The sequence below is a fragment of the Thermobia domestica genome, chromosome 16 (genome assembly GCF_964235325.1).
Source record: "Thermobia domestica chromosome 16, izTheDome1.hap1.1, whole genome shotgun sequence".
NCBI lineage: Eukaryota > Metazoa > Arthropoda > Insecta > Zygentoma > Lepismatidae > Thermobia > Thermobia domestica.
Window position 1 is genome coordinate 93,712,124 of NC_137469.1, and position 27,021 is coordinate 93,739,144.

At 36.4% G+C, this 27,021-nt stretch overlaps 1 protein-coding gene across 4 annotated transcripts in view; it reads right to left on the reverse strand.

Moving 5' to 3' along the window:
• Positions 1 to 25,407, reverse strand: part of LOC145673248 (aminoacylase-1-like) — a 131,869-nt gene extending 106,462 nt beyond the window's left edge. For 2 of the 4 annotated variants that reach the window (XM_081742765.1, XM_081742764.1), the window contains exon 1: positions 24,941 to 25,407. In XM_081742765.1, coding sequence (XP_081598891.1) covers positions 24,941 to 25,067 — 127 coding nt within the window. In that variant the 5' untranslated portion in view covers positions 25,068 to 25,407. Of the gene's footprint in view, positions 1 to 8,483; positions 8,560 to 24,940 lie in introns of those variants that run through there. The other 2 variants (XM_081742762.1, XM_081742763.1) reach the window with 2 other exon arrangements.
• Between the last annotated feature and the right edge of the window lie 1,614 nt (positions 25,408 to 27,021).

Here is a 27,021-nt window from a genome sequence, read left to right on the forward strand (position 1 = left end):
AACTAAATCACATTATGCTACTAATATGAGGTCAATAGTGTAGAAATAGAGAAAAACAGACATTATGAAAGATCTGGGAATCACATTTGGTAGGAAGTTAAAATTTTGTCACCATAGAAATATATCATGGAAAGAGCAAGAAAGGACAATTGGCTTTATTTATTTATTTATTTATTATTTCAGAACGATAGAATATGTATTTATACAAATTACTTGTAAGAACTAATGTTCTGTCATATGAAACAGTTTATCTAAAACTTTGACAAACAGATTGAAAGTATTCTTGGCACGGACGCGATGGTAGTGCCACAAGAGATTTTTAGGTCCAGATAGGAAATAGGCGAAGTAGATAACTGTGAGAATTTGGCCCGTTAGAATATAAGGGTCTTCAGCTGGTCCCGTTTAGGTCTTATGCCGTTTAGGTCTTGTCCCGTTTAGAACTTCTGCCGCGTCCCCCTTAAAATTACATATAAAATGGGATATTCAAGTATTAACCATTAACCCCCGATGTCACAATTTTCACGTAGATCCCGACGTGGAGTCCCACGGACTCCGAAATATAATTTATATATTTTTGTACGTAAAAACTACTGTTTTTTTAAATTTGATATATTTTGCTTATTTTTTTATGTTTTATGTATATTATAATGTATTATTACTAGAGCCCAGATTATATGTAATTACATATTTTCCACCTTGCATGTAGTTTCGAAATAAGTTCAAATCTTCACGAATCACGTGAACAAGAACATTATACCTAGGTTTCATTTTACATATTTTACTCTATATTATATATTTTGAGGCTTTTTACGTAAAATCAACTATTTTAGCAGTTTCTTATAGTTCCTGACAATTATCTACTTGTGGATGTTATAAGGAATACAAAGCAACTTGCAGAAATGTTACTGGAATTTCCGAGAAATTTGCCCTGTCGTACACTGCATTCCAAGCTTTAGGAAGGGAGAGGAGCAAAAGGTCAAACCTAATTTTAGATATCTGACATTGAAAATTTCAGTTCATTCTGTCACTCTTTCAAGGAAAGTCAGCCTGCCAGTTTCATCCCTCCGTGCTGTCTGACACAAAAGTAGCCGTACTGTGGAAAATTTCTTCATACGAACAGACGTTGTCTTGGTTATCGTGGTTTGAGGTTTTGTGTATTGACATTTCGTCATGGCACCGGTTGCATCATCGCTAGCATCTAAGATAAAATCGTGGGCTACTGTAGATGATGCTTTTACAACCGATGGTAAAGTGGTAATTTATACCTAGTGACAAAACGATAAGTTGTTCCATGAAATCGCAATTGGAGCAATATCTACGAACCGTGCTTACACGAGAAAGAAACGGAAATCTTCTTCTCAGAAACAAGTGCTTTTGACGCAGATTCGACAGGGATCGTCTTCATCGGAGAAGGAGTTTTTCGCGGACATGTGTGGTGCAATAATAGCCGCAAACATTCCTTGGAACAAGCTTCAAGTGCCGCGATTTCTTGAAGTAGTATTGCAAACGAAATATCCCGGACGAATCTACACTGCGGAAAGACTACCTCGATGCTTGCTACAACAAAAGTGTCGAAGCAATTTGCGCTCAGATAGGTAATTCCTATATATGAGTGACTGCGGACGAAACCACCGACAGTATGGAACGCTTTGTAGCGAATTTAATAGTTGGCAAGCTAGATCCCAACTCCCCTTCCAAATCCTACTTGATATATTGCAAGGAGCTGGAATGTGTCAATCATTCTTCCGCGGCAAGATTCGTAAATGATGGCCTGAAAGTGCTGTTTCCTCGTGTTGTTGAAGAGGAGGAAGTTCTTGTTTTCTACACCAACTCTGCAGCGTACATGTTAAAGGCAGGTAACGCACTCAAAATTTCCTATCCCAACTTAGTTCACTTCACTTGTGCTGCACATGCACTTCAACGTGTCGCACAGGAAGTACGAAGCAACTTCCCTGACTGAATAAACTTATTCCCAGTGGGAAAAAATATGTTTTTAAATCTCAAAAACTCCACCGTTACAAGGGACGTCTGCCAAATATAGGCCTACCTTTCCCTCCCAAGCCGGTCTTAAGATGGGGTTCTTGGCTAGAAGCAATGACATTTTACATCGAATATTTTGAGGGCGTCAAATCCCCGCCAACAGTGCAGTTTTCGTGCGTGAAGCGCAAGCTGCGTTTTCTGATTCCAAGATATCTTCTTTGCTTGCGTACATTACAAGCAATTTTGGTTGGCTTCCGGAGAGCATCAAGAAATTGGAAACTTCTGGACTCTTGCTTCAAGAATCCCTGAATGATCTGGAGGATGCGAGAAAGAAGTTAAATGTTGTTCGAGGAGAAGCTGTTGTGAATGTTTCCGCTAAGTTCCAGAAGGTGCTGGAAAAGAATCCTGGGTTCGTCACATTTCCCAGTGTGTGTGTAAAATTCTGAGTGGAGAAGTTACAGAAGACCTGCATGTTATTTCCCCCCAAGAAAATTCACTTCATGAAATACGCCCCAGTGACATCATGTGACATAGAAAGATCATTTTCTTCCTATAAAAATGTAATGTCAGGCAAGCGTCTTTCTATGTCTTTTGAAAACGTCGCAAAATATATCGTGGTGCATTGTTTTTCTAAATAAGTGCCTCAGATAGATTTTGGATTGAATTTGGATATTAGAAAAATTGTAACATTTCTTAAACTTATACAACAAGTGATTGTTTAGAAATAAACAACAAACTGCTTTAACTGAATGCAGTGTATATATTAGTACTATATTTCTAAATCCATGCAAGAATAGTTTTGACAAGTAAATTGTGAGAACTTTCTATTATATTTGATATGCTCTCTACTAATATTCCAAAAATATTTTTTCCGAGTTGAACTGCGTTTTGTTTCATGTTTAATGAATGACCTAGTAATTGGAAAGCTTAGCAAATTCATTTTCAAATTTGCGTAATTAAATTAAATATTACACACAGTATATGTATACAATGTGAAGTATTCAAATTGCATAAAAAATAAAATTATATAACAAAACATATTTTAGCGATTACCCACCAATTGCACGCATTTTCATGAACTTCTCTTACAATCAGTTATTGCTCCAGAGGATAAAGCCAGGATTCATGCTGCCTCATCCCTACATGCTGGGGCATGGTTGAATGCATTACCCTCCCCACCATTGGGTCTTCATATGACTAATGAGGCATTTCGAATCTCTGTCGCCTTAAGATTAGGTGCAGATATTTGTCAGCCACATCGCTGTCCAGCTTGCGGGGATCAAGTTAACCAACGTGGCCTGCATGGCCTGTCATGCATGAAGAGCATGGGTAGACACGCTAGACACTCCTCTGTGAATGATATCATTTTACGAGCCCTTACCACAGCTGGAATTCCTTCAATACGTGAACCTTCAGGATGTTGTCGTTCAGATGGTAAACGACCTGATGGCATGACATTAGTTCCTTGGTTGAAAGGCAAATCACTAGTTTGGGACTTTACGTGTTCAGATACATTTGCCCATTCAAGTCTCCCATTAGCTGTTATGAATGCTGGGGCTGTTGCTAATCGTAGAGAAGTAGAAAAGCAAAGGAAATATAACAGCCTCCTTGATAAATTTATTTTTGCTCCAATTGCCATCGAGACTAGTGGTGCTTGGGGATCTGCAAGCCTTGATTTTATTAGAGAAGTAGGCAGACGCATTTCTATCGTTACTGGAGATATTCGTTCAACATCTTTCTTAATACAACGCATATCTATTGCTATCCAACGTGGCAACGTGTCGTCGGTTCTTGGCACCTTACCACATGGAAAAGAACTAGATGAGATATTTCTTCTCTAACACAGAGGACAATACTGAACATTTGTACAACTGGACGACGTGCTATGCAAGTAGGGTGTGGTGTCATTGGATGGCGTGGAAAGGCAGGCAGTGGCACTGGATGTGATGCCGTTGATAGGTAGTTTTCTACCCCTTCCTTTGGTTCGACTATCGAAATATGTTTCCTGTTGACTTAGTTATTTTTTCTTAATTGTTTCATAAATTTATTTAATAAATGTGTCATTTTTATTGTTTGTCGTTTGCGCAACATGTAGGCTACATTTCCTGATAATTTTGTTTTCATATACAGTTTGTATTTCATTTGTATTTCTTTATGTCATATAGGTCCATAAGCTTCTCATGTATTCTGGTTTGCAATTTACTCAGTTTGATTGTTAAAAAAAATGTAAGTCCAGAATTTAAATATATTGTTTGAGAAAATAAAATATAATTAAAAGAGAGAAAAATATTTTAGCGATATTTGATATTACATATTTGAATGATGTTACATATTTCACTACATATAATTAGCTTTTGTCCTTACATATTTATGTACATATTTGATAAAATGATATTACATATAATCCGGGCTGTTAGAAAACAAAGGGAACACACATAAAAAAAATCAACTAGGTTAGCAAAATGACCATATTACATTGGTAGCATTTTTCATAGCTACTAAGTTCATTTACTGTTTCTAGCACAAAATGCTGTTTTTTTGTTTGTTTGTTAAAAAAGGATATCAGAATCCACTGAAACCACCGCATCTTTAACAGACACAATAGTTTACAAACCTGCAGGACACAAATATCAGCAATGTTTTTGCAGTCTACTCCTTACTCCTTGTCTGTTTCGTCCGTAATAAAATACACCAGTAGCACATTTAGTTTTATCAGATGAACTTTCACTGTCATTTTCTGATATCTCCCACTTGCTTTCATGATCACTTTGACTCTCGGCCCTTTCATCATCCACATCCGAAAACAATACATAAGACAAATCCCTACTCACATCGTTCATTATTCCTGTGACTTACTTTGCAAATTTTGGTTCAGAAGCCTTAACTGTGGACGGCAGAGACATTTTCAAAGTGGATTGTAACGAAACAATTCAATTTTGACAGATATCACAATTTAAATCCACCTTATCAGCTGCAAACAGTAAATCAGATATGGCACAGAAATGTTACATAAACCCCGACATAGAGTCCCACGGACTCCACGCAAACGCTCGAGCAGCACTGAAATAAACTTTCCACACGCTCGCCACATAACAGCGTTCAAACTCAACTGACTAGAAGGTAGAGCCTGTCTATTCCACCTGTACCCTCGGAAAATATGCGAACTAGACTTCGGCCGCACTCCCACCACCCTCTGGTGGATGAAACTATCCCTTTGTGTAGGAAAAAGAAGTGAATGACCTCAGCTGTGTTGCCAATTTGCCATTCAGTCGCTTGGTCTTGACATGTTGCTTAAGTGGCTAACAAGACAGAGCGAAGTCCGTGAAATAATCCATTGTGGCAACGCTTCCGCATCCAACAATTAAAAGATCTCAGCCGCAGCAATTTATTCCTCCTCTTTCGAGGGAGGTACGGGAAAATACACACCGACAAAAGCGCCAACAGGGGCACAGTTGAAATAGAAAGGCTCTAATGAGAAGAACGCGGAGCTACACAAAAAATAAATAAATAAATAAATAAAAAGACATATATAGGTATTACATTACTCTCGGAGTCCATCGGACTCCATGTCAGGGGTTAAGGGTTAACAATAATCCCACCTGATCGAACCAGGATCGTATGCTTTACATATACACATTAGGGATGGGCAAAACCGGTTTTTATAAAAACCGGAAACCGGTTTCTAAAAAATCGAAATCCGAAAATCTGACATTTCGGTTTTCTTCAAAACCGGTTCGGTTTTCACCGGAACTGGTTTCGGTGAAAACTTTTGGGAAACACATAAAACTATTTCTGTGGAAACGGAATCAGTTTTTTGGAGAACAACGAACCACTATTCTGGTAAGAAATAGAACCAATTTTGGAAAAAACCGGAACCGGTTTCGGTGAAAAACAGGTTTTTTGAAAATGTTCAAAAACCGGTTTCGGTTTTCCTAGCCGAAAAACGGGTTTTTGTGACACCACTAATACATATGGGCACAAGGCATCTGTGTGTCGACACTGAGAGTATATATATACAGGGTGTTTCAAAACAACACCGACAACGTTTGGGATGTGATTCCTGATACCAAGATAAGACAAAAAGTATAGACCAACCTGAGTGAACAAATGCTTCCTTTCGGAGTTATAGGCTGCTGAAAACATGAAAAATTAACTTTAAAGGATCATAGCTCCCAAACTACGCGATGTACCCTAGTAGGGTCAAGATTTCACTTAGGAAGTAATACGTGCACTATCCAAAATTACATCTTTCAGAATCCTAAGGTACTCACGAAACAATTTTCATAGAGGGAGTTTGGCTACGGGCATGTAGACTGAAGTATTCACCAACTACCTGTCTAAAAATTATTGAGGAAGTATCTGAGGATTCTGAAACTTTAATATTTGGATAGGGCACATACTAGTTCCTAAGTGAAGTCTTGACCCGACCTCGGTTGGTCCCATAGTTTCGGAGCAATGGTCCTTTAAATTTTAGCAGTCATAATCCTTGCCCCAGGTAAGTTACATGTGATGAAGCCAGCGTATTAATTACTTTCATCGTACCTCTATACGTCTAAAAATAGGTATTTAAAAATCGAATGTTAAAAGTATATTAAACACAGCATTCGAAAAGCAATGAAAGAAGAGTTCACAAAAAATAAGCATGTGGTATTGTCCTTTATGTAACAATTCTTTTTCGTAGTTGCTATTGCTATCGTTACGAATTAAACAATTTTGGTACTCATTTAGTACCTACAGAAGGCTACACTACGTATAAATGCCACTCGGGACAATTTGGGAGAAAAACATGGCGACGGATGTTGAATTCGTTTCGTCACAACGGCGAGGAAATGTGTACCCCTTCTACGTGAATAATTTGCAACTATCTTTATCTAACTGATTTAGTTTTTTTTTTTTTTTAGATAATGAAGAATTAGTGCGTGTGATATATCTGTGTAGTGCTTAAGGTTAAAACAAAAAACAAAGCTAATATTTGATGACAGGACACCTCAATAACAAAACACTATCAATTTTGTTATATATTTCATATATGTTAGAGCAGTTTTAAAAGTGATACTGCTCTATTCTCTGAGTTTTTGCCGTATAATAGTCCCTTTCTTATAAGGTAAGATTAGAATTTTCTTTTCTTTTTATGGCACAGCAGGGTTACAGAATGTCTGTTAATACGGAAGTGCAACCGCACAGTCTCAGGATCACAGAAGATGACATGATGGTTACCAGTAATAAAACTATTAATGGATCTGACAATGAATCAATGGAATTTTTAGAAGAAAATAAAGATGACAGTCATAGTAAGAACATCCCAGCAACTCAAGGGAAAATCAAATTATCATAAATAATAAAGTAGAAGAGTATTCGATAGCCGGGAAATCGACCACGGCACACATTAACTCTGAACCGACAATAGTGAATAAATACAATGATAGCTACAAACCCCCTTACTTTGCATTTCTTAAAATAAAAGAGAAGGGCCCACTCATCCAATGGTGATTAGTCGTTGTTAATATCTAGCAGACATTCCAGATATTATAAAATTTCAAAAAATAGGTTGTTATCTCATGAAAATTTCATTCCTTTCAGCACAAGAAGCAAATGCTCTTATTGATCATGAAATTTTAACTACCAAACAATGGCAAGCGTACATTCCAAATCACGCAATATCTAGTGTAGGTGTAGTTGAAGATGTCCAAGTTGATATTCCTTTACAGGACTTAACTAGAGATATAGAATCGGACAGAGAAATAATCTCTGTAAGACGAATACACCGTACTATGCCTGATGGTACAAAGAAACCTACATAGACGATAGTCATAACCTTCGGGTCTCAAACCTTACCAGTAAACATCACATTGTAAGAACAAAATTACCGGTAGAGTCATACATACGGCAATTCACCAATGTACAAAATGCTGGAGGTATGGCCACTTGGCCTCTTAATGCAAGGATCAACATATAAAATGCCGCAAATGTAGTGAATTACATACTAGGGATAACTGTACAAACCCACCAAAATGCTTATACTGTAACCAGCCACATGAGGTAAACGCACAAAACTGTGCGGAACGACTACGACAAAAACAAATAATGAACATTATGGCATCAAAATATATCGTTTAATGAAGCCTCACAACAAATTCCTAAAAACACTACTCAACCAATGCAGTATAGTGCAGCTGTGATATCTAATATGAGTACTCCTGTTGCTGGTACATCACCTACATTTTATAATTCTCAATCGAAACCTACATTCCCATTGCATGATAATACCGAAATATCTATTACCTTCCCACCCATAGAAGCGAATGTCTTAGAAGATCCTCCGGTAAAAAAACGGAAAGAAGCTTACACTAACCATTACATAAAACGACCACAAATACAACCTTACAAAACATCATACAGTAATTTACTTAAAACTAATAAGGACTTGATTAAGGGTCCTTCTATTAATAATAATCAAAACATTATTAGGGCAAACAAATCAATGAGCTTCATATCAAACTCACAAAATGATAATATCCATCCAACGTCTCGTTCTTCCAACACTCTGTCTTTAGACATTCATCCTTCTGTTTACAGTCAACAAAATCTAATCCTTCGCAAAAATCTCTAAGCACTTCAATAATAATAATAATAAAAACGAATAGCTGCTATACAACAAATAATTCAAATTTCACTTGGCATAGATTCCCGAAATGACACAGTTAATTCAATCATGCAACAAATTACTCAAATTTTTGATTAATCAAAAATGGACCTAAAAATTCTCATATTTTCACTGCTCTTCAATGGAACATGCAAACTTTTCGGGGAAAATATTTTGCACTAAAATTTCTTATTTATATTTTTCAACCTAATATTATTATTCTTCAGGAAACTTGGTCTAAACCAGATTTCCCGAAAATTTTACCTGAATATAACATTATTGAACAAGTAAGAGCCGAAGGTTATGGAGGAATAGCTATAGGAGTCCATAAAAGACTTTCATACAAAAATATTTTTATTACTCTTCCTAATACCCACTATGCAACTCAAATTTTAGCCATTGAACTCTCAAAATATAAGATTGCGAATCTATATAGTCCTCCAGATAAAATGTTTACCACACAAACCTGGCAATCTCTACTTTCTTCTAATCACAAGTTTGACCTAATTGGAGTGGATGCCAATTCAAAATCCAAATTGTGGGGCAATATCCGAACACATACAGCGGGATCAGATCTTAATTCGGCACTAAAAAATTCTAATTATTTAATCTTAAATGATGGAACCCCGACTAGGCTAACCAAGAACAACCCTTCAGCACCGAATGTAACTATTATTAAAAAAGATAAGTACTTACACTCGGATTGGACTATGACACTTTCGAAAGTGATCACTATCCCATAATTACCATTATTACTAATAAAAGATGTTTTCGAATTATACGAATTATATATATCCAATTTCTACTCAGATAAACTGGCAACAATATAAAAAAGAAATAGACACGGTTGTCACGGGGAGAAGCAATACCGAAATTGACATTCCAATATCAAAAATTTTGTACGCTTCGAAAGTCACACAACTAAACAATTTAAAATCACAAAAAAGACAAAGAAAAAGAACATTTATAAATCACCGCACCCAACATGTTGGAATCTAACCTGCCAAAAATGGGTAAATAAATGTACAACTGCTTTGCGAGTTTTTACAAAATCTAATTCAAAAGCAGATTTCTTGTATTAAAGAAAGATAAACGCAGAAACAAACAAAAAATCTTAAATAGAGAAAAACGCAAATATTGGTAAGATTTTTACAATGGTTTAAATTTTCATACCTCTTCCTTTCAAATTTGGCGCTTCTTCAGAAATAAGAAATCCACTGATTTCCATTCCTCGCAAGCTACTTTAAAAATGTTGAATGGGGGCCCTTATTTCACAATAAATTAACTCCTCCGTATACTAACAATACCCGGAGAGCGTTAATCAAATATATGACTGGAAAGGAACCTCATAAAATCGAGGATCCATTTACATTAGATGAATTAAACCATGCATTAGGAAATTTGAAGAAAAAATCTACATTCGGCTTAGACAGAATACATTACACTCACTTAATATACTTATCAGAAAAGGGAAAAAGCCGTTTATGTGAAATATTTAACAACATTTGGAACACGGCAAATATACCTTATACTTGGAAAAAAACTACGCCATTGTAGCCATCAAAAAACCTATAGGATCTGCAGATAGCTGCGCCCTATCGCATTAGCTTCGTGTATTTATAACTCTCTAATTTTCACGGTTATACAAACTTAATGTTTACTCTCGTTTAAATGGAAATAGATCCTGGCTTGGATTGTCACTTATAACAACCCTTTTTCGGCCATAAAAGAAATAAATACATACCAGACAAATTCCGGCAACAAACCTAAGTTTTCCACAGTTACTTAAACTTAATGTTATGACAATACCATTTCAAGGTAATGAAAAGAGGAAAAAAATTCAGGTTATAATAGCTCTAGCTTTCTAACTTACGGGATATATGATACGTTCATATTCAGAAAAAAAAATTAAGTTAATATCCACTAGGGCTAACCCAACAGCATCAATTCACACGCGCAACGAATTTATCAGAAGATTTCAAATTCTTGTTTTGCAGCCAACCAAGATCGAAAGAAGAATTAGCATTGTTAAACTTAAATCGTAGATCGCTTTTTAAAAAAATGTAGTAGTTAGAATTGTATAAGCTTAAGTTTATGAACAATGTTCGAAATCATAGGCAAATTTTCGTGACTATTTTATTCGTGCCAATCGTTAAACAATTACATCATCATATCAAGTATCAGAAAAAAAACGTGTTAAACATTTGCCTACATCGCAGTATGTCAAAGACATTTATGGAATTATGTTGTTACATTAATCTAGTATAAAACATTGTCTAGATTCTCAAATTTTAATATTTTCAATGATACATGTTCAATTCACGATCACTCAAGAACTAGTGGTCCATCCTCTATACTTATTCATTTACCAAAATATTATTATTATTATTATTACTAATTGGACGTTCATTACTTATAACCCTGTCCTTCATTTAAATAAAGCGGCAACATAAGCCTGCGTTATTGCTACTACATTTTCATTACAACTTAAGGTAAGTAAGTAGCATAGGCCTATATTACTTTATCTTAGCTTATGCATCAGCACATAATACATCTACTATGAAGAAAAACTATTAATGATATGAAATATTTACAAATGCTCAATGAAAAAAAAAACTAGAACGTCATTATCGAAATTACTATCATTTTAACTCCACATTGTCATTAATTCTCGAGAGCGATGGATACACATAATGAATTACATGTTGTTCAAGAACGACAAATTGAGTGACCATAATTAATTATATTTTATTCAAGAACGGCAAGTTGAGTGACATTCAGCTATATTTACTTCCGACGAGGCAAATAGGTACTAACTTTCATACCGTACTAATGGCACGTTTAAAGTAAATCCTTTACCCAAACACAAAGTATAGCACGAATAAATATTTAAACAAAATATCGAGATTCCAATGGTACGCCCAAAGTAAGGTTCATCGAATCTGCACATACCAAGTGTATACACGTATATCATGAGGCAGTATCAATAGAAAAAAGCACATTAACTAAATTTTCCCTAACCTACCAAGACGAGATATATGTTACACGGCAATACGAAAATGGCACATTAAGATTTAGAGACACGTTAAAAAAAATTGAAATATTCTCTAACCTACCCAACAAAATGTATTACGAGGTAATATGAAAGGGCACACGTTCAAAATACAAGTTACTCGCACAGACAGAATTATTAAAGAAGGCACATTCAAAGTACAATTTCCCTAACCTATACAATTTACCTAAAATACATCATGAAGTAATATTAAGGGCACCTTGACATGTAAAGACACACTCAAAGTACAATTTTCCATAGCATTTACAGACAAAAAAAATTATGAAGCAATATGGAGATCAAAACCCTAACCTAAGCAATCAAAATATATTCCGAAGTAATATCTGAAGAGGCACATTGATAGCGAGAGGTTCGCTCAAAGTAAAATTTTGACCATAACATTCACAAATAAGTATTTAGAGGTGCGTTCAAAATAAAGTTTCCCTAACCTACACAAACAAAAATATTTCACAAGACAATACTAAAAGGCACATTGAGCTTTAGAGGCACGATCAAAGTCAATTTCCTATCCTAAACAATCAAAACATGGTATATTATGGGGCACACGTTCAAAGTTAAATTTAACCCGACCTACAAAGACACGGTATATTATGGGACATAATTTAGGAGTACGCTTAAAGTAAAATCCTACCTAACCTAAACAATCAAATATCTTACAGGAGAACATTAAAGGCACATTAATATCAAAAGGTACGCTCCAAGTAAAAGTTCACCATAACATTTACAGACAATTTTCAAGTGCACGCATCAAACACATAGAATTTAGTAATTTGATCACATATGCTTATGACATATTTTATGAGTGGAAAAACGTGATGAGTTATGGAGACGCGTAACGCCTTCTGGCTTAGCTACCCATAGTAATCCTGAAGAATTCCATTTGGTAAATTGTTATACTGTTTATAATCGGAAAAAGGAAAACAAAGAGTAGATATTACCAGTTCAACAGTTCCCACAGAAGATTATGTAAGCCCAATCTTCAAATTCACAGAGTAGGTTTCATCTACCTGCTTCCTTAAACACCGAAATTGATGTCCCCGGGATACCAGCTCAACTTCCTACGGTTGTAGGATGCCGGTCCTGTAAACCGACGCAATCAACTTCGACGGCTATACCTCCCGCTCCATCACTCTATATGACTAGTAATGGCGGAGATAATACTCGGTGGCCTTAGGCCTAAAATGTTAATAATGAAATTTTTCAGTCGGGCTCCTCGGTTCTTTCCTCCAAATAGTAAATTAAGTTGACCAAATTAACACTTTAGATAAGGTTTACGTTCGAATTGATATCTTTTGTTATGAAATTTCCAAATTTAGAGGAGCTCCGACCTAGGCCACCTTTTACATATACTAAAACATGGTGATTAACTGCGTCATTCCTCTCACTTTACCAGACCTTAATAAACGTGTTTTCAATATTAAATACTTGACTATAATTGAAATAGTTTTTATAGCCATTATATAGCAGTACCGACACTTGGCCTCCTAAACAAGCTAATTTATTTATTGAATTCAATTTTCTAATCCCGGAAATTTTATATATCATGAAAATTTTTGACTCACCTACACAAGCCAGGGCCGTATTGACTTATCACCCGGGCGACCTAGCAACTCTAACAATTAGCTAGTCGCCATCTTTATCCATAGCGATTCAAATGCCCTCTTGTGGAAATAGCCTGAATGATCGCCATGTCACTCGACAGAAGAATAACGTAAAGCAAGGTAAAGCAATACAACGGAATAGCACTAGCAGACGTATCTAGAATCGCAAGTTTCGGATCCAAGGAAAATACGTCCGTCAGGTAAAGTAAAATTGTAAATTAAATTTAAATGTATATTAAACTCGGTTTTCCTTAAGGACAACATATAATAGGAGTGAAATTATTACGGACAAGTATCAATTATAGAGAACTCTTCAAAATTTTCGGAGTAAGATTCTTGGTGTGTTTTTGCATGTGTATCTCATATCAAAAATTCAATACATTTATTTCTTCTGTGCCATTTCTTTTACTAACACGAATACAAGTTATCATTAGTACAAATATAAACCTACACCTAACACTAATACTAATAAGACAATATAAGGATACAGTACTACAATACGGGAACCAACTTCAACGAAATGTAACCAACCGGTAAACGGGCTGTTACATATTGAAAAAGCATTTGGACAACTATTATTAAACAGATTAACCTGGTTTATTGAACACAATAATTTGTTTCCCAAAAATATATGTGGTTTCAGAAAAAAATTATCAACTTTAGATGCACTAGGAAACCTAATAATAGATACTTGGTGTGCATTCCAAACCCGTCAATATCTGTTACTATTATCTATTGATTTTCCGGCCGCCTATGATAATATCATACTTGAGAACCTAACTTTTTACATGGATAAATTTAACATTCCTCAAAAATATATTCGTATAATTCATAATCTCCTCATAAACAGAAAGATATATAGATAAAAATCGGAAACTATATCAGTGCATCTAGAAAAACTTACCGGGGGATTCTCCAAGGTAGCAAATTAAGTCCTACCCTATTTAATATTTACATTCTCTATTTAATTAACACCCTAAGTCAATATACTCAACTCCAATTCAATATCTTTGCAGGTGATCTGATTCTCTTTGTGAAAAACATGATGTACAATCAGATCTTCAACACCTTCAATAGGGCCTTAAACTTCTAACTGGTTGGAGTGACCAAACTGGCCTGTCAATAAATTGGCAAAAACCCAGTCTAATAAATTTTACACCTAAAAAAACATAATTCTCCAATATAACTTCAATTTAATGGTATTATTTTAAAACAAACACATCACATCAAATACTTAGGTTTGCATCTTCACGAAAAGCTGAAATGGCAGCTACGCATAGAACATCTTGAAACTGAGGCTTGCAAATTCTTTAAACTTTTCATTGGATTAACTTCAAAAAATGGGGCGTCCACCCTTGAAATCTGTACACAATATATAAACAATGTTTAGAAGTGAAATTAATATACGGTGCGATATTCTTTTCTCCCATACCACAAGATAACATAAAATCGTTAACTGACATTCAATATAAAGACCTAAAACTTATTTTTTCTCAACCGAGTTTCTGCCCTAAAAATGCATTACTCGAAGAAACCCAAACCATTCCATTAGATTTGCAAACAAGAAAACAAGGTTACAAGTTTATTCTTTCCCGTCTTGCAATAACAGGATTACCTCTCATAGAAACGTTATATCAGATGTTATATGATAATGAAATTAAACGATTATCTTATAGTATAGACTCCCATGAATTTTTGAGGCATATTTGCATTTACGACAAATACATGATCAAATTTCTAAAGTTCCATTATTGCCCTGTTTTTGTGTCTCGTTCACCACTGTTCCACCAAAAATCGTTCCCATCATTCCATCGTACCCGACGAAACTATCATCTGATATCTCCTCCAAGATAATATCGGCAATTTGGCAAGCACATTTTGACAGACTTCCAGCATGAGTAATTAGCTGGCTGCCGGCACACGTCATCTACAGTGTAACAAAACTGAATGGGACAACTATACAAATGACTTCACAGTTTATGACAAACCCCGACTGCCGAAGATATGTGTGTCGTCATGAAGGACAATTCAAGTCCCATGTTGAACTGCCACTCGACTAAGATGCAGTTCAACTACGACATTGAAATCTGAAATTCTACCTGTCAACAACACTTGCTTGTGAGTAAACAAATTTTAGCCAAGATGGCCAGATGTGATGTAAAACACAGTCTCTAAAGATTCCATGGTTACAAGTTTGAAATTTCGCTTTTGTATGCAAGCTGTTTTGAATAAATGCTTCTGGATACATTATAGTTATCCTAAGAAACCCGGAAAGTACACCACTTAATTACGTAAACTGATCTTATATTGGAGATGCATAAAAGTTTCCTGAAATTGTGCTGCATGGGCAGATCTGAAATCAAAGATGAGTTTCTAACATTAGCTTAAATAATCTGGATATGACTTAATGAGTGAATATTTCAATTTTATCCTGAAAGGGTAGATTTTTGTTGGTGGTGTTATCTGATTGGATGAATCTAAGATCTTCCGACCTGGTGGGCACAAACTACTTGTAATAGTGAAGTCAAGAAACTTTTCCAACAAGATGATTCTGCGATTAAGATTAATCTGTGTGGCCACAGATTACCAATGCAGTTAGACATGAGACATAGAGAGCATAGCAATCTGGACCAAGAAGTTACTAGATCGATATTGTTGTTCAAATTTTGAAATATTTGTATGAGCCATTATAAAATTCTAATAATAAAATTACTAGTATTTTATTTGTTGTTTGTCAGTAATCATAGTAGACTTTATTATTAAATGATCTTAGCTACAAAGGCTAAACTTTTCTCTTTTTCCTTGTGAAAATAGTTATTTTACTGATGTTTCCTCTTTGAAGAACAAAGAAGCAGCAAAAGAAAAGAAAAACTGAAAGAAAATAAAATATTACTACTAATAGCAATTCGTTTGTTAAAATAATGCAAAATGGTGTTCTGTATATATGCAAAGCAGACTTTAATCATAGCAAATTAAAGTTGTCACAAGATTCTAATGAATTACAATACTGTTTTAAGTTTATTTTGCTGAGTTTGTTACATGTTTAAGATAAAATAATGGTAATACAATGATTAATTAGTTTTCAAAATGTGTATGTTCCTCATAAATCTCCGAGGTAACTCATTAATGAAGCATGGTTCCCAATGTTGTTGTCTGCACCAAGTGGTGCTCAGTCTCTCTTTTTTCTATAAAATGCTCTCAAGTAACGGCCAAAACTTGTAGTCCAATCGATTTAATGAACTTGGAAAGTCAATCTGCTGATTTGGAAAATGCTATCTTATAATTTATGTGCTACACATGGAAAGCAATTTCTTTAAAAATAAATAACAATACTGTAATTTATAGCCAGTTTCCAACTTTGCTCTCAGTTTTTGGCTTATATCTGAAGAATTAATTAAGCACTAACGATGGAGTTTCGTGCACAAACGATGCACTAACCAATGGCACTGATTCCGTTGTTTGTGTTTTATATAGGGGAGCAATATATATGTTTATTTAAAAGATAACAAAAATTTGTATCCAGTTTCCAACTCTGGTTGTTGGCATATATCTCAAGAACTATTGAAGCACACAGGAGCACAAACGATGCACAACGAACTACGCTATTTTCATAGTTTCTGCTTAAAGTTCGGGGAGCTAGCGTGAACTTGGCTCCCTACCATTTTTTGCTATATCTCCGGAATTAATACAGCACAAACGATGGTGTTTCGTGCACAAACAAGCACAAACGATGCACTAACGAATTACACTATCTTTACCGTTTGTGCTTAAGCCGGAGGACCACCGTGAACTTGGCATCCCAATCAGCTATTTGTTTATATCTCTGGAACTAATAAATCAGACACGACGGAGTTTCATGCATAAACGTGCACAAACGATGGAGTTTCATGCATAAACGAGCACAAACGTTGCACTAACCAATGACACTGACTCCATCGTTTGTGCTCAACGTGGGTGAGCAATAAAAGCATTCTATTTAAGAAGAAATAACAATAATTTGTATCTAGTTTCAAAGTCTGCTTTAAGATTTTTGCTTAAATCTCCGGAAGTAATAAAGCACAAACGATGCACTAACGAATGACACCATTTTCATCGTTTGTGCTTGAGGTTGGGGAGAGTAATGTCATAATAATTGTTTTATTCCGATACCCATCCTGAATCATAACATAGTCAATTTGATATCTTTTACCGTCTGTTGAAGATTTCAATCTTCATATTCTCCTTTGTTGATTGAACCAAGTGTTTCCAATTACTAATGGATTGTGTTTACAGAAATTGAACAGTCCCTCTTCTTTCATTTCTTTCGCCTAAACTATATTTCCCTGCAACACTATTCTAGTTTCCTTCTCTCACAACTGCATTTGAATCTCATATTACAATTGAAGAGCTGAATTACACAACATCCCAAGTCCGCCGGAGTACTTTTCTGTTTTTAGAAGAAAGACAAGAAGATTATACTCGGCATGCTATTCTGTTTAGCTGAAATTATTTTGTATTTTTTAAAAAAAGTTTTGATTTGGACTTACGTATTATGCAGGTGAATAGTCCTTAAAACATAGATCCTAACATTAAAAAAAAAACGCAAAATACGAAGAAAAAAAGGGGACTTGGGATGTTTTGCAATTCAGGTCTTCAATTATACATGCACTTCTCTTCTTCATGTTTATAATTTCTTCTATTTTGTCTTAATTTTCATCTACTTCTTAAGTGATTAGTAACAAACTGATTAGTAAATACGCCTGTATGGATATTATATCCTTCTTTGTTTCTTTTCATTCTTACCATAAGTCTGACATCAGAAATTCTACTTTCACTACATTTTCTTTAAAACGCTTATCCAAAACTACGTGTATTCACTACCTTTTCATCACCTCGTTTCTACAAAATCTAGATTATTTTGTTTCATTTCTTTATGATTTTCTCATTTCCTCCCTGTAACATGTTAAGTACATTCCATGTCCCTATCCTAAACTTTTGTTCGTTTCTCTCCTCCTGCAGTGATCCTTCCCACACTATTACTCTCTCGTCCAATACCGGTAGTCCTTCCCAGATATCCGAGGGGATGATATTTTTCCCGTGGAACTTATTTTGACTGCTAAAGACCATTGAACATACGTTCTTTTTCTGCTGTCAGTAAACTAGAAAAAAATAGAGTATTTGTTTCCCATTGTCTTCCACCTTGCAGTATCCCAACAGTTAATGTCACTCTGATCACGCCTGGGACTAATATTCAAGTTGCCGTACCTGACTATTGCTACTATGATTTTCACCAACTTGACTACTGAAAGTTTGGAAACCTTCTCGCAAGACACTTTTCGTCTGGCTACTCCCTTTAGTCCAATTCGATAGATGTAGCTTTCCTTATAGTGAACTACCGCCAGTCTTGGGAAGTAACGCATTACTTTTTAAGTAACATTTCCTAGTAACGCGTTACATTTTTCTAAAGGAACTGTAACGATAACACGTTACAAGTTCTAAGTAACGTACCTAGTTTGCGTTACTTTTTTTCGCATTACATTTCAGATGAGTAACTACAATATATGTATATTATTTTCGGAAACAAATGTTTCTTCCTGTAAGTGAATTTCTCAGAATGGAACAATGAAACATAAACTACGTATGTATGTCACTGACTGACAGTTGCCGACATACACAAAAATAGAGATAAGATCTTAGTGCCACTTGCTGTTTCTGGAAGATGAGAACTGCCTCAGGGAAATCACCTGGAAGATTTTCATACTGAGGACAGCCTCAATACTGATTGCAAGCACCTGGAAGATTTTATTATAGATTTTGACAGCTCCAAATCAGTACATTCAGTGAGTGAACTACGAGTGCAATGGTACAGGTAGTGTATTTTACTTTGATTGGTATTGTTTTTATAAAGATGAAGAACGAAAATATTTTACCGTTCGAATATTTGAAAGAATACTTTTTCTTAAAAACTGAGGATGATGGTGGACACAATTTAAAAGTAAAGTATGTAAAGTGCCTAAACGATATACAGTAAGGGGTTAATGTGAATAAAATGTGTTCTGATGAACAGGCCTACTTTATTACTAGAAAATAGTTTGTTGATGGTATGTAATATTAGAGTTCTTTCAGATCAGTTTGTGTATCATAGAGTCCCGTTGATTATAGAGTTCGGAAGAACTAGCTTCAAAAAGCATGTATCAATTTTAGAGTTACTGGCAAGTTTTGATTCACCCCTAGTTCATGTGTTCTCATTTTATTATTGAAGTGTAACGTTTCTCTATATTCTGTATTTTTAATTTTACATAACAACATTGTTATTATTATATAATTAGTTTAGCAGAATAATAATAAGCAGCCATTTTTTCTAACGCATAGGGATGGGCACGAGTCGAGCTAAAACTCGACTCGAATTAGTGATGTCAACAGACTCGGCTCGAGCCCTGAGCCATCGGTTCAGCTCGCCTCGGTTCAACTGAGCCATCGACTCGGTTCGACTCGACTCAGGTGAGCTATCGGCTCGAGCCGGGTCGGTTGTGATAGCTCGGTTCGGTTCGGTTCAGTTCAGGTTAGCCCCGGCTTGGCCTAACTGAGCCGAGGGCTCGAGCCGGCTTGGTTGAGTGAGCTGTTGGCTCGGCTCAGTGATGTGACTGAGCTGTGAGCCGAGGCGCTCGAGCCATTGACAACACTATTTGTCAATTGAATATGATCTAATCTCAAAGTTCACTCTTCCACCAGTAAAGAGTTCACACTTTCTTTAGCGGAGTTACAGTAAAAATTCCTAAATGTATTAATATCTTTATAAATAGACGAAAAATAGGTTTTATATCTTAAATTCATCACTTTTTAAAAAGTATGTTGTCTGTTTAAGCTATGGGGATAGACGGGGGGTTAGGAGAATGCAAGTTCTCCTTCTTAAACAAGAAGTGATAATCGTAATCTTTTCAAGTAAACCAACTGAGGAAAGAATGATGACTTTCGTATTGCATTCCCTATTATTGTTAAGGTCGTGTAACAGCATCTACGTAGTTTTTTAAAATACATCCTTTGTGTTTATCTAGAGAGACTTGTGTTGCTTTATTACTTTCATCTATTTATTAATAACTGAAAAATATTTCTAAGTGAACTTGTATTTTTTTTCTTTGTTGTTAATCAGGACGATGTTGCACCCAACCGGCTCGGCTCGGTTCGCCTGAGTCATCGGCTCGAGCCGGCTCGGTTCAGCTCGGCTCAGGTGAGCCATCGGCTCGACTAAGGTGAGCCATCGGCTCGGTTCAAGTGGGTCATCTGCTTGAGTCGGCTCGGTTGCGATGAGACACCGGCTCGATTCGGCTCGCCTCAGGTGAGCTATCAGCTCGAGTTGGCTCGGTTGCGATGAGCCATCGGTTCGAGCCGGCTTGGTTGGTGTGAGCCGTCGGCTCGGCTCGGCCCAACTGAGCCAAGGGCTCGAGCCGGCTTGGTTGGGTGAGCTGTCGGCTCGGCTCAGTGGTGACTGAGCCGTAAGCCGAGCCGCTCGAGCAGTTGACAACACTAACTCGATTTCGTCGAGTTCCTAGCCGATTTACTGTTTTTGACGCCGAGTTTCGAGTCGAGTCGAGTTTGGTAAATGGCTTGCTCTTTCAGCTCGTTTTAACTTGTTTTGAAATCATGGCCTCATTACACTGGAAAGCGAAAGCCATTAGAAATGTAAGCAGTAATTTGGAATACTTTTAGTGTTGCTCACGCGAGTTGACACTGCTTGCATTCTGTCTTGTCTCGATGACGAGACCACAAGGGATTTTCATAACGAGTTCGACTTAGTTCAGCTGAATTGATGGCTCGAGCCGGCTCGCTTGTGGTGAACCATCTGCTCGGTTCGGCTCGACTGAGCGAGGGCTCTAGCACGCTAAGTTGGGTGAGCTGTTGGCTCGGCTCACTTCTCGGTTCCGCTCGATAATGAATGAGCTGTGAGCCGAGTTGCTTGAGTCGTTGATAATTCTAAACCTGGGCCGAGCAATTTTGAACATATTTGGCAGCACCCTATAACTTTTGACAAAGTTTGACTCGAGCCCGAGTACTCAACCTAGACCCTCAACCCAAATACAGAAGCTCGTGAACAATGTCCTTGACAATTAAACTTCATGACTACCGAAGTCTGCAATCAACTAGTTTTTTAGTATTCAGACAAGAACCGCCTACCTTTCATGTTTATACGCAGTGTTGTTATAATAAATATAAAGGTAACCAAGAAAGTTTTGTCGCTTTTTGTGGGTCTGTGTTCAATTGGCCCTCACGCCGTAAGTGGAATGCGAATGGAGATAAGGCGAAGGTCAGTTGTTGGTGTGGGTATATCCTGGTTGTGGCAGTTCAGTTACACCGTGAACTTGCGAAAGGACAAAGTGAACATGCAATCTCCACAGAGCGCCATAAGGGCGTGTATGCTGTAGAGTTCAAACTCAGGTCAAGCCCGCTGCTGCGGGGCGGAAGATATGCAGGTGAGTGTGTCGTGACTACGCGGACAGTACAGTGGTGGTTTAACAAGTTTAAGGACTGTGACGAAATACTCGAAGACGCACCACGTGCCGGAAGACCAACACATGTACAAATTGAAGATCTTCAGGCAGCAATTAAGGTGGACAGTAGTCAGACATATGAGGAACTGGGACTGCAATTCAGTGTGAGTGGAGAAACCATTCGGCAGTAGCTCCATCAACTTGGGAAGCACTGCAAGTTGGGTCGATGCGTCCCACATGATTTGACTCCCGGACAGAGGGCAACGCGAGCAGACACCTGTGTTTCTTAGGTGTATCGTCTGAGGAAAGAGCCATTTCTGGATAGGGTGTTGACATGTGATGAGAAGTGGGTCCTGTACGAAGCTCCACGTTGCCGTCATCATTGGTTAGCATCCTATGAACCGGTTCCAAAACAGCCGAAAAAAGTACTGCACCAGCAGAAGGTCCCCGTGTGAGTTTGGTGGACTACTCGCGGCATCGTGCATCGGGAACTACTACCAGCTGATCAGAGCATCCATGCAACTATATACTCTCGGTAGTTGAGCTGTGCTCAAGAAAAACTCAAAACTCTGGAGCCAGTACTGCTGGATCGCAAAAGGGTCCTCCATTTACAGGACAACACTAAGGTCCACGTGGCTAGGATGACCCAGGATACCATTCTACGCCTTGGATGGGAAACACTATTACATTCGCCATGCTTCCCGGACTTGCACCTTCCGATTATCATCTGTTACATTCCTTGGACCATCACCTTAGAGAACGCCAGTTCAAATCCTTGGTAGATGTGCAAAATGCACTTGTTACTTTCTTCGCTTCAGGCCCCAGCAAGTTCTACCGTGATGGAATCCATGGCCTTCCAGAACATTGGAAGAAGGTCATCGAAGCTGATGGAGACCATTTTGATCTTCCAGGTACGTCTTAGGTGACATGTCGATGTTCGAAGGTAATGAGTGAAAAAGCGACAGAACTTTCTTGGTTATCTTTATAATAATAATAATAATAATAATAATAATAATAATAATAATAATAATAATAATAATAATAATAATAATTATTATTATTATTATTATTATTATTATTATTATTATTATTATTATTATTATTATTATTTAAAGTAGTAGTAATATCATTGATAATAATTATATTCTCTATGTAGGATACTTGAAGAGAGTACTTGAAACTACACACAGGATTTGGCTCGACTCGACTCTAAACTCTACCCGAATATGAGTCGAGTTGGAGGCAAATTTTCAAGCCGAGTTCTCGAGTCGAGCTTAAAGATGTTTCGAGTCGAGTCGAGTCGAGTTTCAAAGAAAACTCGCTTGAACTTGCTTGTGCCCATTCCTACGAGTAACAAAGTATGGCATTTTAGTCAGTCTTACATTATATGAAAATGTTCATATACCTGTCAAGTACGAATTTGTTCTTTTACTACACAAAGCGATTCAGACTACTACTACTACTACTACTAATAATAATAATAATAATAATAATAATAATAATAATAATTATTATTATTATTATTATTATTATTAGTAGTAGTAGTAGTAGTAGTAGTAGTAGTAGTAGTAGTACTCGTATGGAAAATGGGTGTAATAAGATTTTTTTCATATATTCAAAGTATCAGACCTAAAAGTAAAGCGTTACATTTTAAGGGAAACTAAAGTAACTTATAACGCGTTACATTTTTACAAGTAACTTACCAAACACTGATTAAGGCAAACAAAGCTCTAAATTTCATTGTAGCACGCAATTTTCCCCACCCGACACCATAAGTTGGTTTAACTTTAAAGGTGCTTCTCCAGTTTCAAACCTACAAAAAAGCACTTAAAAAATTAGAAATTGTTAGGTTAGGTTGCATTAGGTTAGGATGACTACCATGTTCCATAACCATTGAACCCTTCCGCGTCTTGGAAATGGTACTAACAAGGGAACATTCTCTTTTTGACAATTCGATTTCTGAAAATGCTTGCTATCATCGGATCCAGCACCCAAAGAAACCGAGAAAAACAAGTTTTTAGCGGCAGATCGTAAACATGGCCGGAGATAAAGAGGTCCAAAGTTCGAATACAGGACGCAGAAAGTGCATTTAAACATCATGTCATTTTGAAACGAGTAGAGGAATTGAGATCAAATTTGTGATGTGAGTATGGAGTCTGAAGCTCTTCGGAATAGGTATATTGCGCATCATGTCGGCCATCTTAAATTCGCCATATTGGAGTTATCGAAAATAAAGAAACGGGAAGGAAATTATGTGGCATATCAATTTAGGCTAGCTTGTTCTCAGAAATTCAAATATGAAGTTACTTTTTACGAACTCTGCATGGGACGGGAGTCGTGTTTTGTAAGGTACTACACCAATATTTTCTGGCGGGACTACTTAAAATTAGGTTACAGGTTCAAAATGCTTTTCCCTATTAACACTAATTACTGTTGGAATTCAAGTGTCTGTAGTTTCCGCCTCATGAGAAGTTTCTCATATAGCTGTTTCTTGGATTCTCAAGGTGCTATATTAATAAGATTGTATGCACCTATCAAACTTGATTTAACAACATAATACTCCCTCATCCACAGTAATAACTCTAACACTGTGCCCATACTCACAACACTATTTTCTGGTTTACGTTGAATCGACTGAAATGGCAGAAGACACTACGATTAATTTCGCCTTTTCAAAATTCCTAGCATCCGTAACATGTTACTCAATACATAAGGGTTGGTAAAAACTAACTTCATATTTGAATTTCTGGGAACAAGCTAGCCTGAACTGATATGCCACATGAATTCCTTCCGTTTCTTTATTTTCGTTAACTCCAATATGGCGACTTTTAAGATGGAAGACATAATCTCCGGCCCTGTTTACAGCCTGCCACTAAAAACTTGCTTTTCTCGGTTTCTTTGGATGCTGCATCCGATGATAGCAAGCATTTTCAGAAATCAAATTATCAAAAAAAGAATGTTCCCTTGTAAGTTCTGCATATTATTTCTCTCAACCTTACACACCTAAAGATCACGTAAGAACACCAAATCACCATTTCTTACCTCCTTCCTCCTCTAAATTTTCAAATTTTTAAATAAAACGGAGAGGCATCACTAAAGTTAACCCTATAAGTTCTTCGTAAAAGTGGTTATTAGGAGGTCACTATGTATCATTAAAAGAATATATATGTTTACATACCATAATCTGGATTTGGATGAACTGAAACAATTCGTAAATATTCACGAAAATTGGTTACCGCTGGATCCTCCTTCACACCAGTTAACGTCGGGTCCTTTTTCACACCAGGTTCATCGCAAGAGCACATTTTACACGATTTCTACGATACAAGTCTAGAAGCACAATTATTTACACGAAACTTCATCATGAAAAGTTTTCGCTGTTAATATTCATTGCAGGTTACGTAGCACACACACGGTTAATTCATATGTGAACATTAGCTGGAATAGTAAATAGGCCTAATTATCTCGCATTTAGTTTCATGTTATGCTAAAGCATAAGTAAATATGCTGCAAAAGCACATGTCATCATTTTCACTGATTGGAAGGAACGTCACCAAGACCACCCATACAACGAGGGTACGAAAATTGAACAATGCAGACCATGTCAAAGATTCTTCAAACACTTTCTTCTTCACTATTATCGGGGTTAAAGAGGGTGCCACTTCCACTTCCACTTCACCTAACAATAGGTGTTAAAAATTGAAGAGTGCAGACTTAAGTCTGTTTCACCTACATCCTTAATATAGAAAACAATGTAAAATTATGATTGTTAGTTGAAAGGTGTGTTCTTAGGCCTTTTCCGGTGAAATTGAAAAAATGAATTTGTAACAGTTCAGTTTGGTAATAAAAATCTGCTATTGTGTTTGTAAGAATATAAGTCTATGTAAAGTGTAATTAAGCGATTATTTTTTTTCCACCGGAAGAAAAGATGCTTAAAAAATTATGTATGTTAGTTAAATTATAATATTTACTATTAGATTCCGGATAAGCATGCTATTGTTTTTCAGAGTGCAAGACCATTATCTTGAAAAAAGGTAATGATGTAATGCAAACTGTCTAAATCGTTTGTCAAAAGTTGTTTAATTGAGAATGGGCCGTAGCCATAGCGTTGATGTAAAACTTTCATAACTATTGTCCTATGTTTAGATAAGAGAGAGCAGTGAAAGAGAAGATGATCCAAAGTGCCTATTTGTTCATTATACCACCATAAAGGTGAAGTATTCCTGCGAATTTTGTACAAGAGGTAAGGTGTGATTGCTGTATTGAACCTGAGTCTATAATATAGAATAATTTTGGATCTAGACCAAGAACGCAGGTCATTCCACGTAGTAGAGCGAACGGGATTAATTTCCCAATAATAAGTTCCAGGACCTGTTCGGTTTTTGTTTTTCCATATGACAGGTTGCTCAGAAATCATCTGATCAATGTAATATTTAAAATTTAAAGGGGGAAGTTTGATATTGGCGATAATTCCTGTGTCTCTTATTTTTTTAGATAGGTTATCAGCGGTTTCGTTTGATTTTATGTTGATATGGCTGAGGACGTGAATGAAATCTATTGTATGACCCATGACTAGTAATTTGCGACAAGTAGATTTGATGTTAAATAAAGTCCAAGTAGATTTGATATTCCAATGAATAGAAGAAAGTGCCTTCAAGACACTATAAGAATCCGTACATATACATGCGTGCTTGATATTGTGACGTTGTATTAATAATAATGCATGCCGTATACCGAAGGCTTCGCCCTCAAAGATGGTTGTAGAAAGTGGAAATTTCAATTGATTAATAACTTTGAGTTGTGGATTAAAAACTGCTACACTAACAGGTTTATGTTCGATTTTTGATGTATCAGTATAGAGAAAGACAATATTCGATGAAAAACGATCTGTAAAACTATACCAGATATTTTTATTTAAATTTTGAGAGAGCTGTTTATTTTTAGTATCAACATAAGATGGAAAAATAGGTTTGATAGTAGTAGTATTGGTTTCATATGCAAAACTGAAGCACGGTAGATTCGGAAGCTTGATAATTTTTGAACGCAAGACTTTTAAAAATAGAAAAGCTTTATAGAGCCATGGTAGCTTGGAACCATATGGGAGCTTTATATGTTTATTCTGTGCTTCTAATTTTTCCAATTTTTTGAAGAGCGGAGAATTAGCAATAGTGAGTCTGAGTAAAAGATATTTACAGGCCAGTTTGAACATTTTTATAGGTAAAGGAAGCGTGCTTGTTTCTTCCAAGATGACACTGTTTG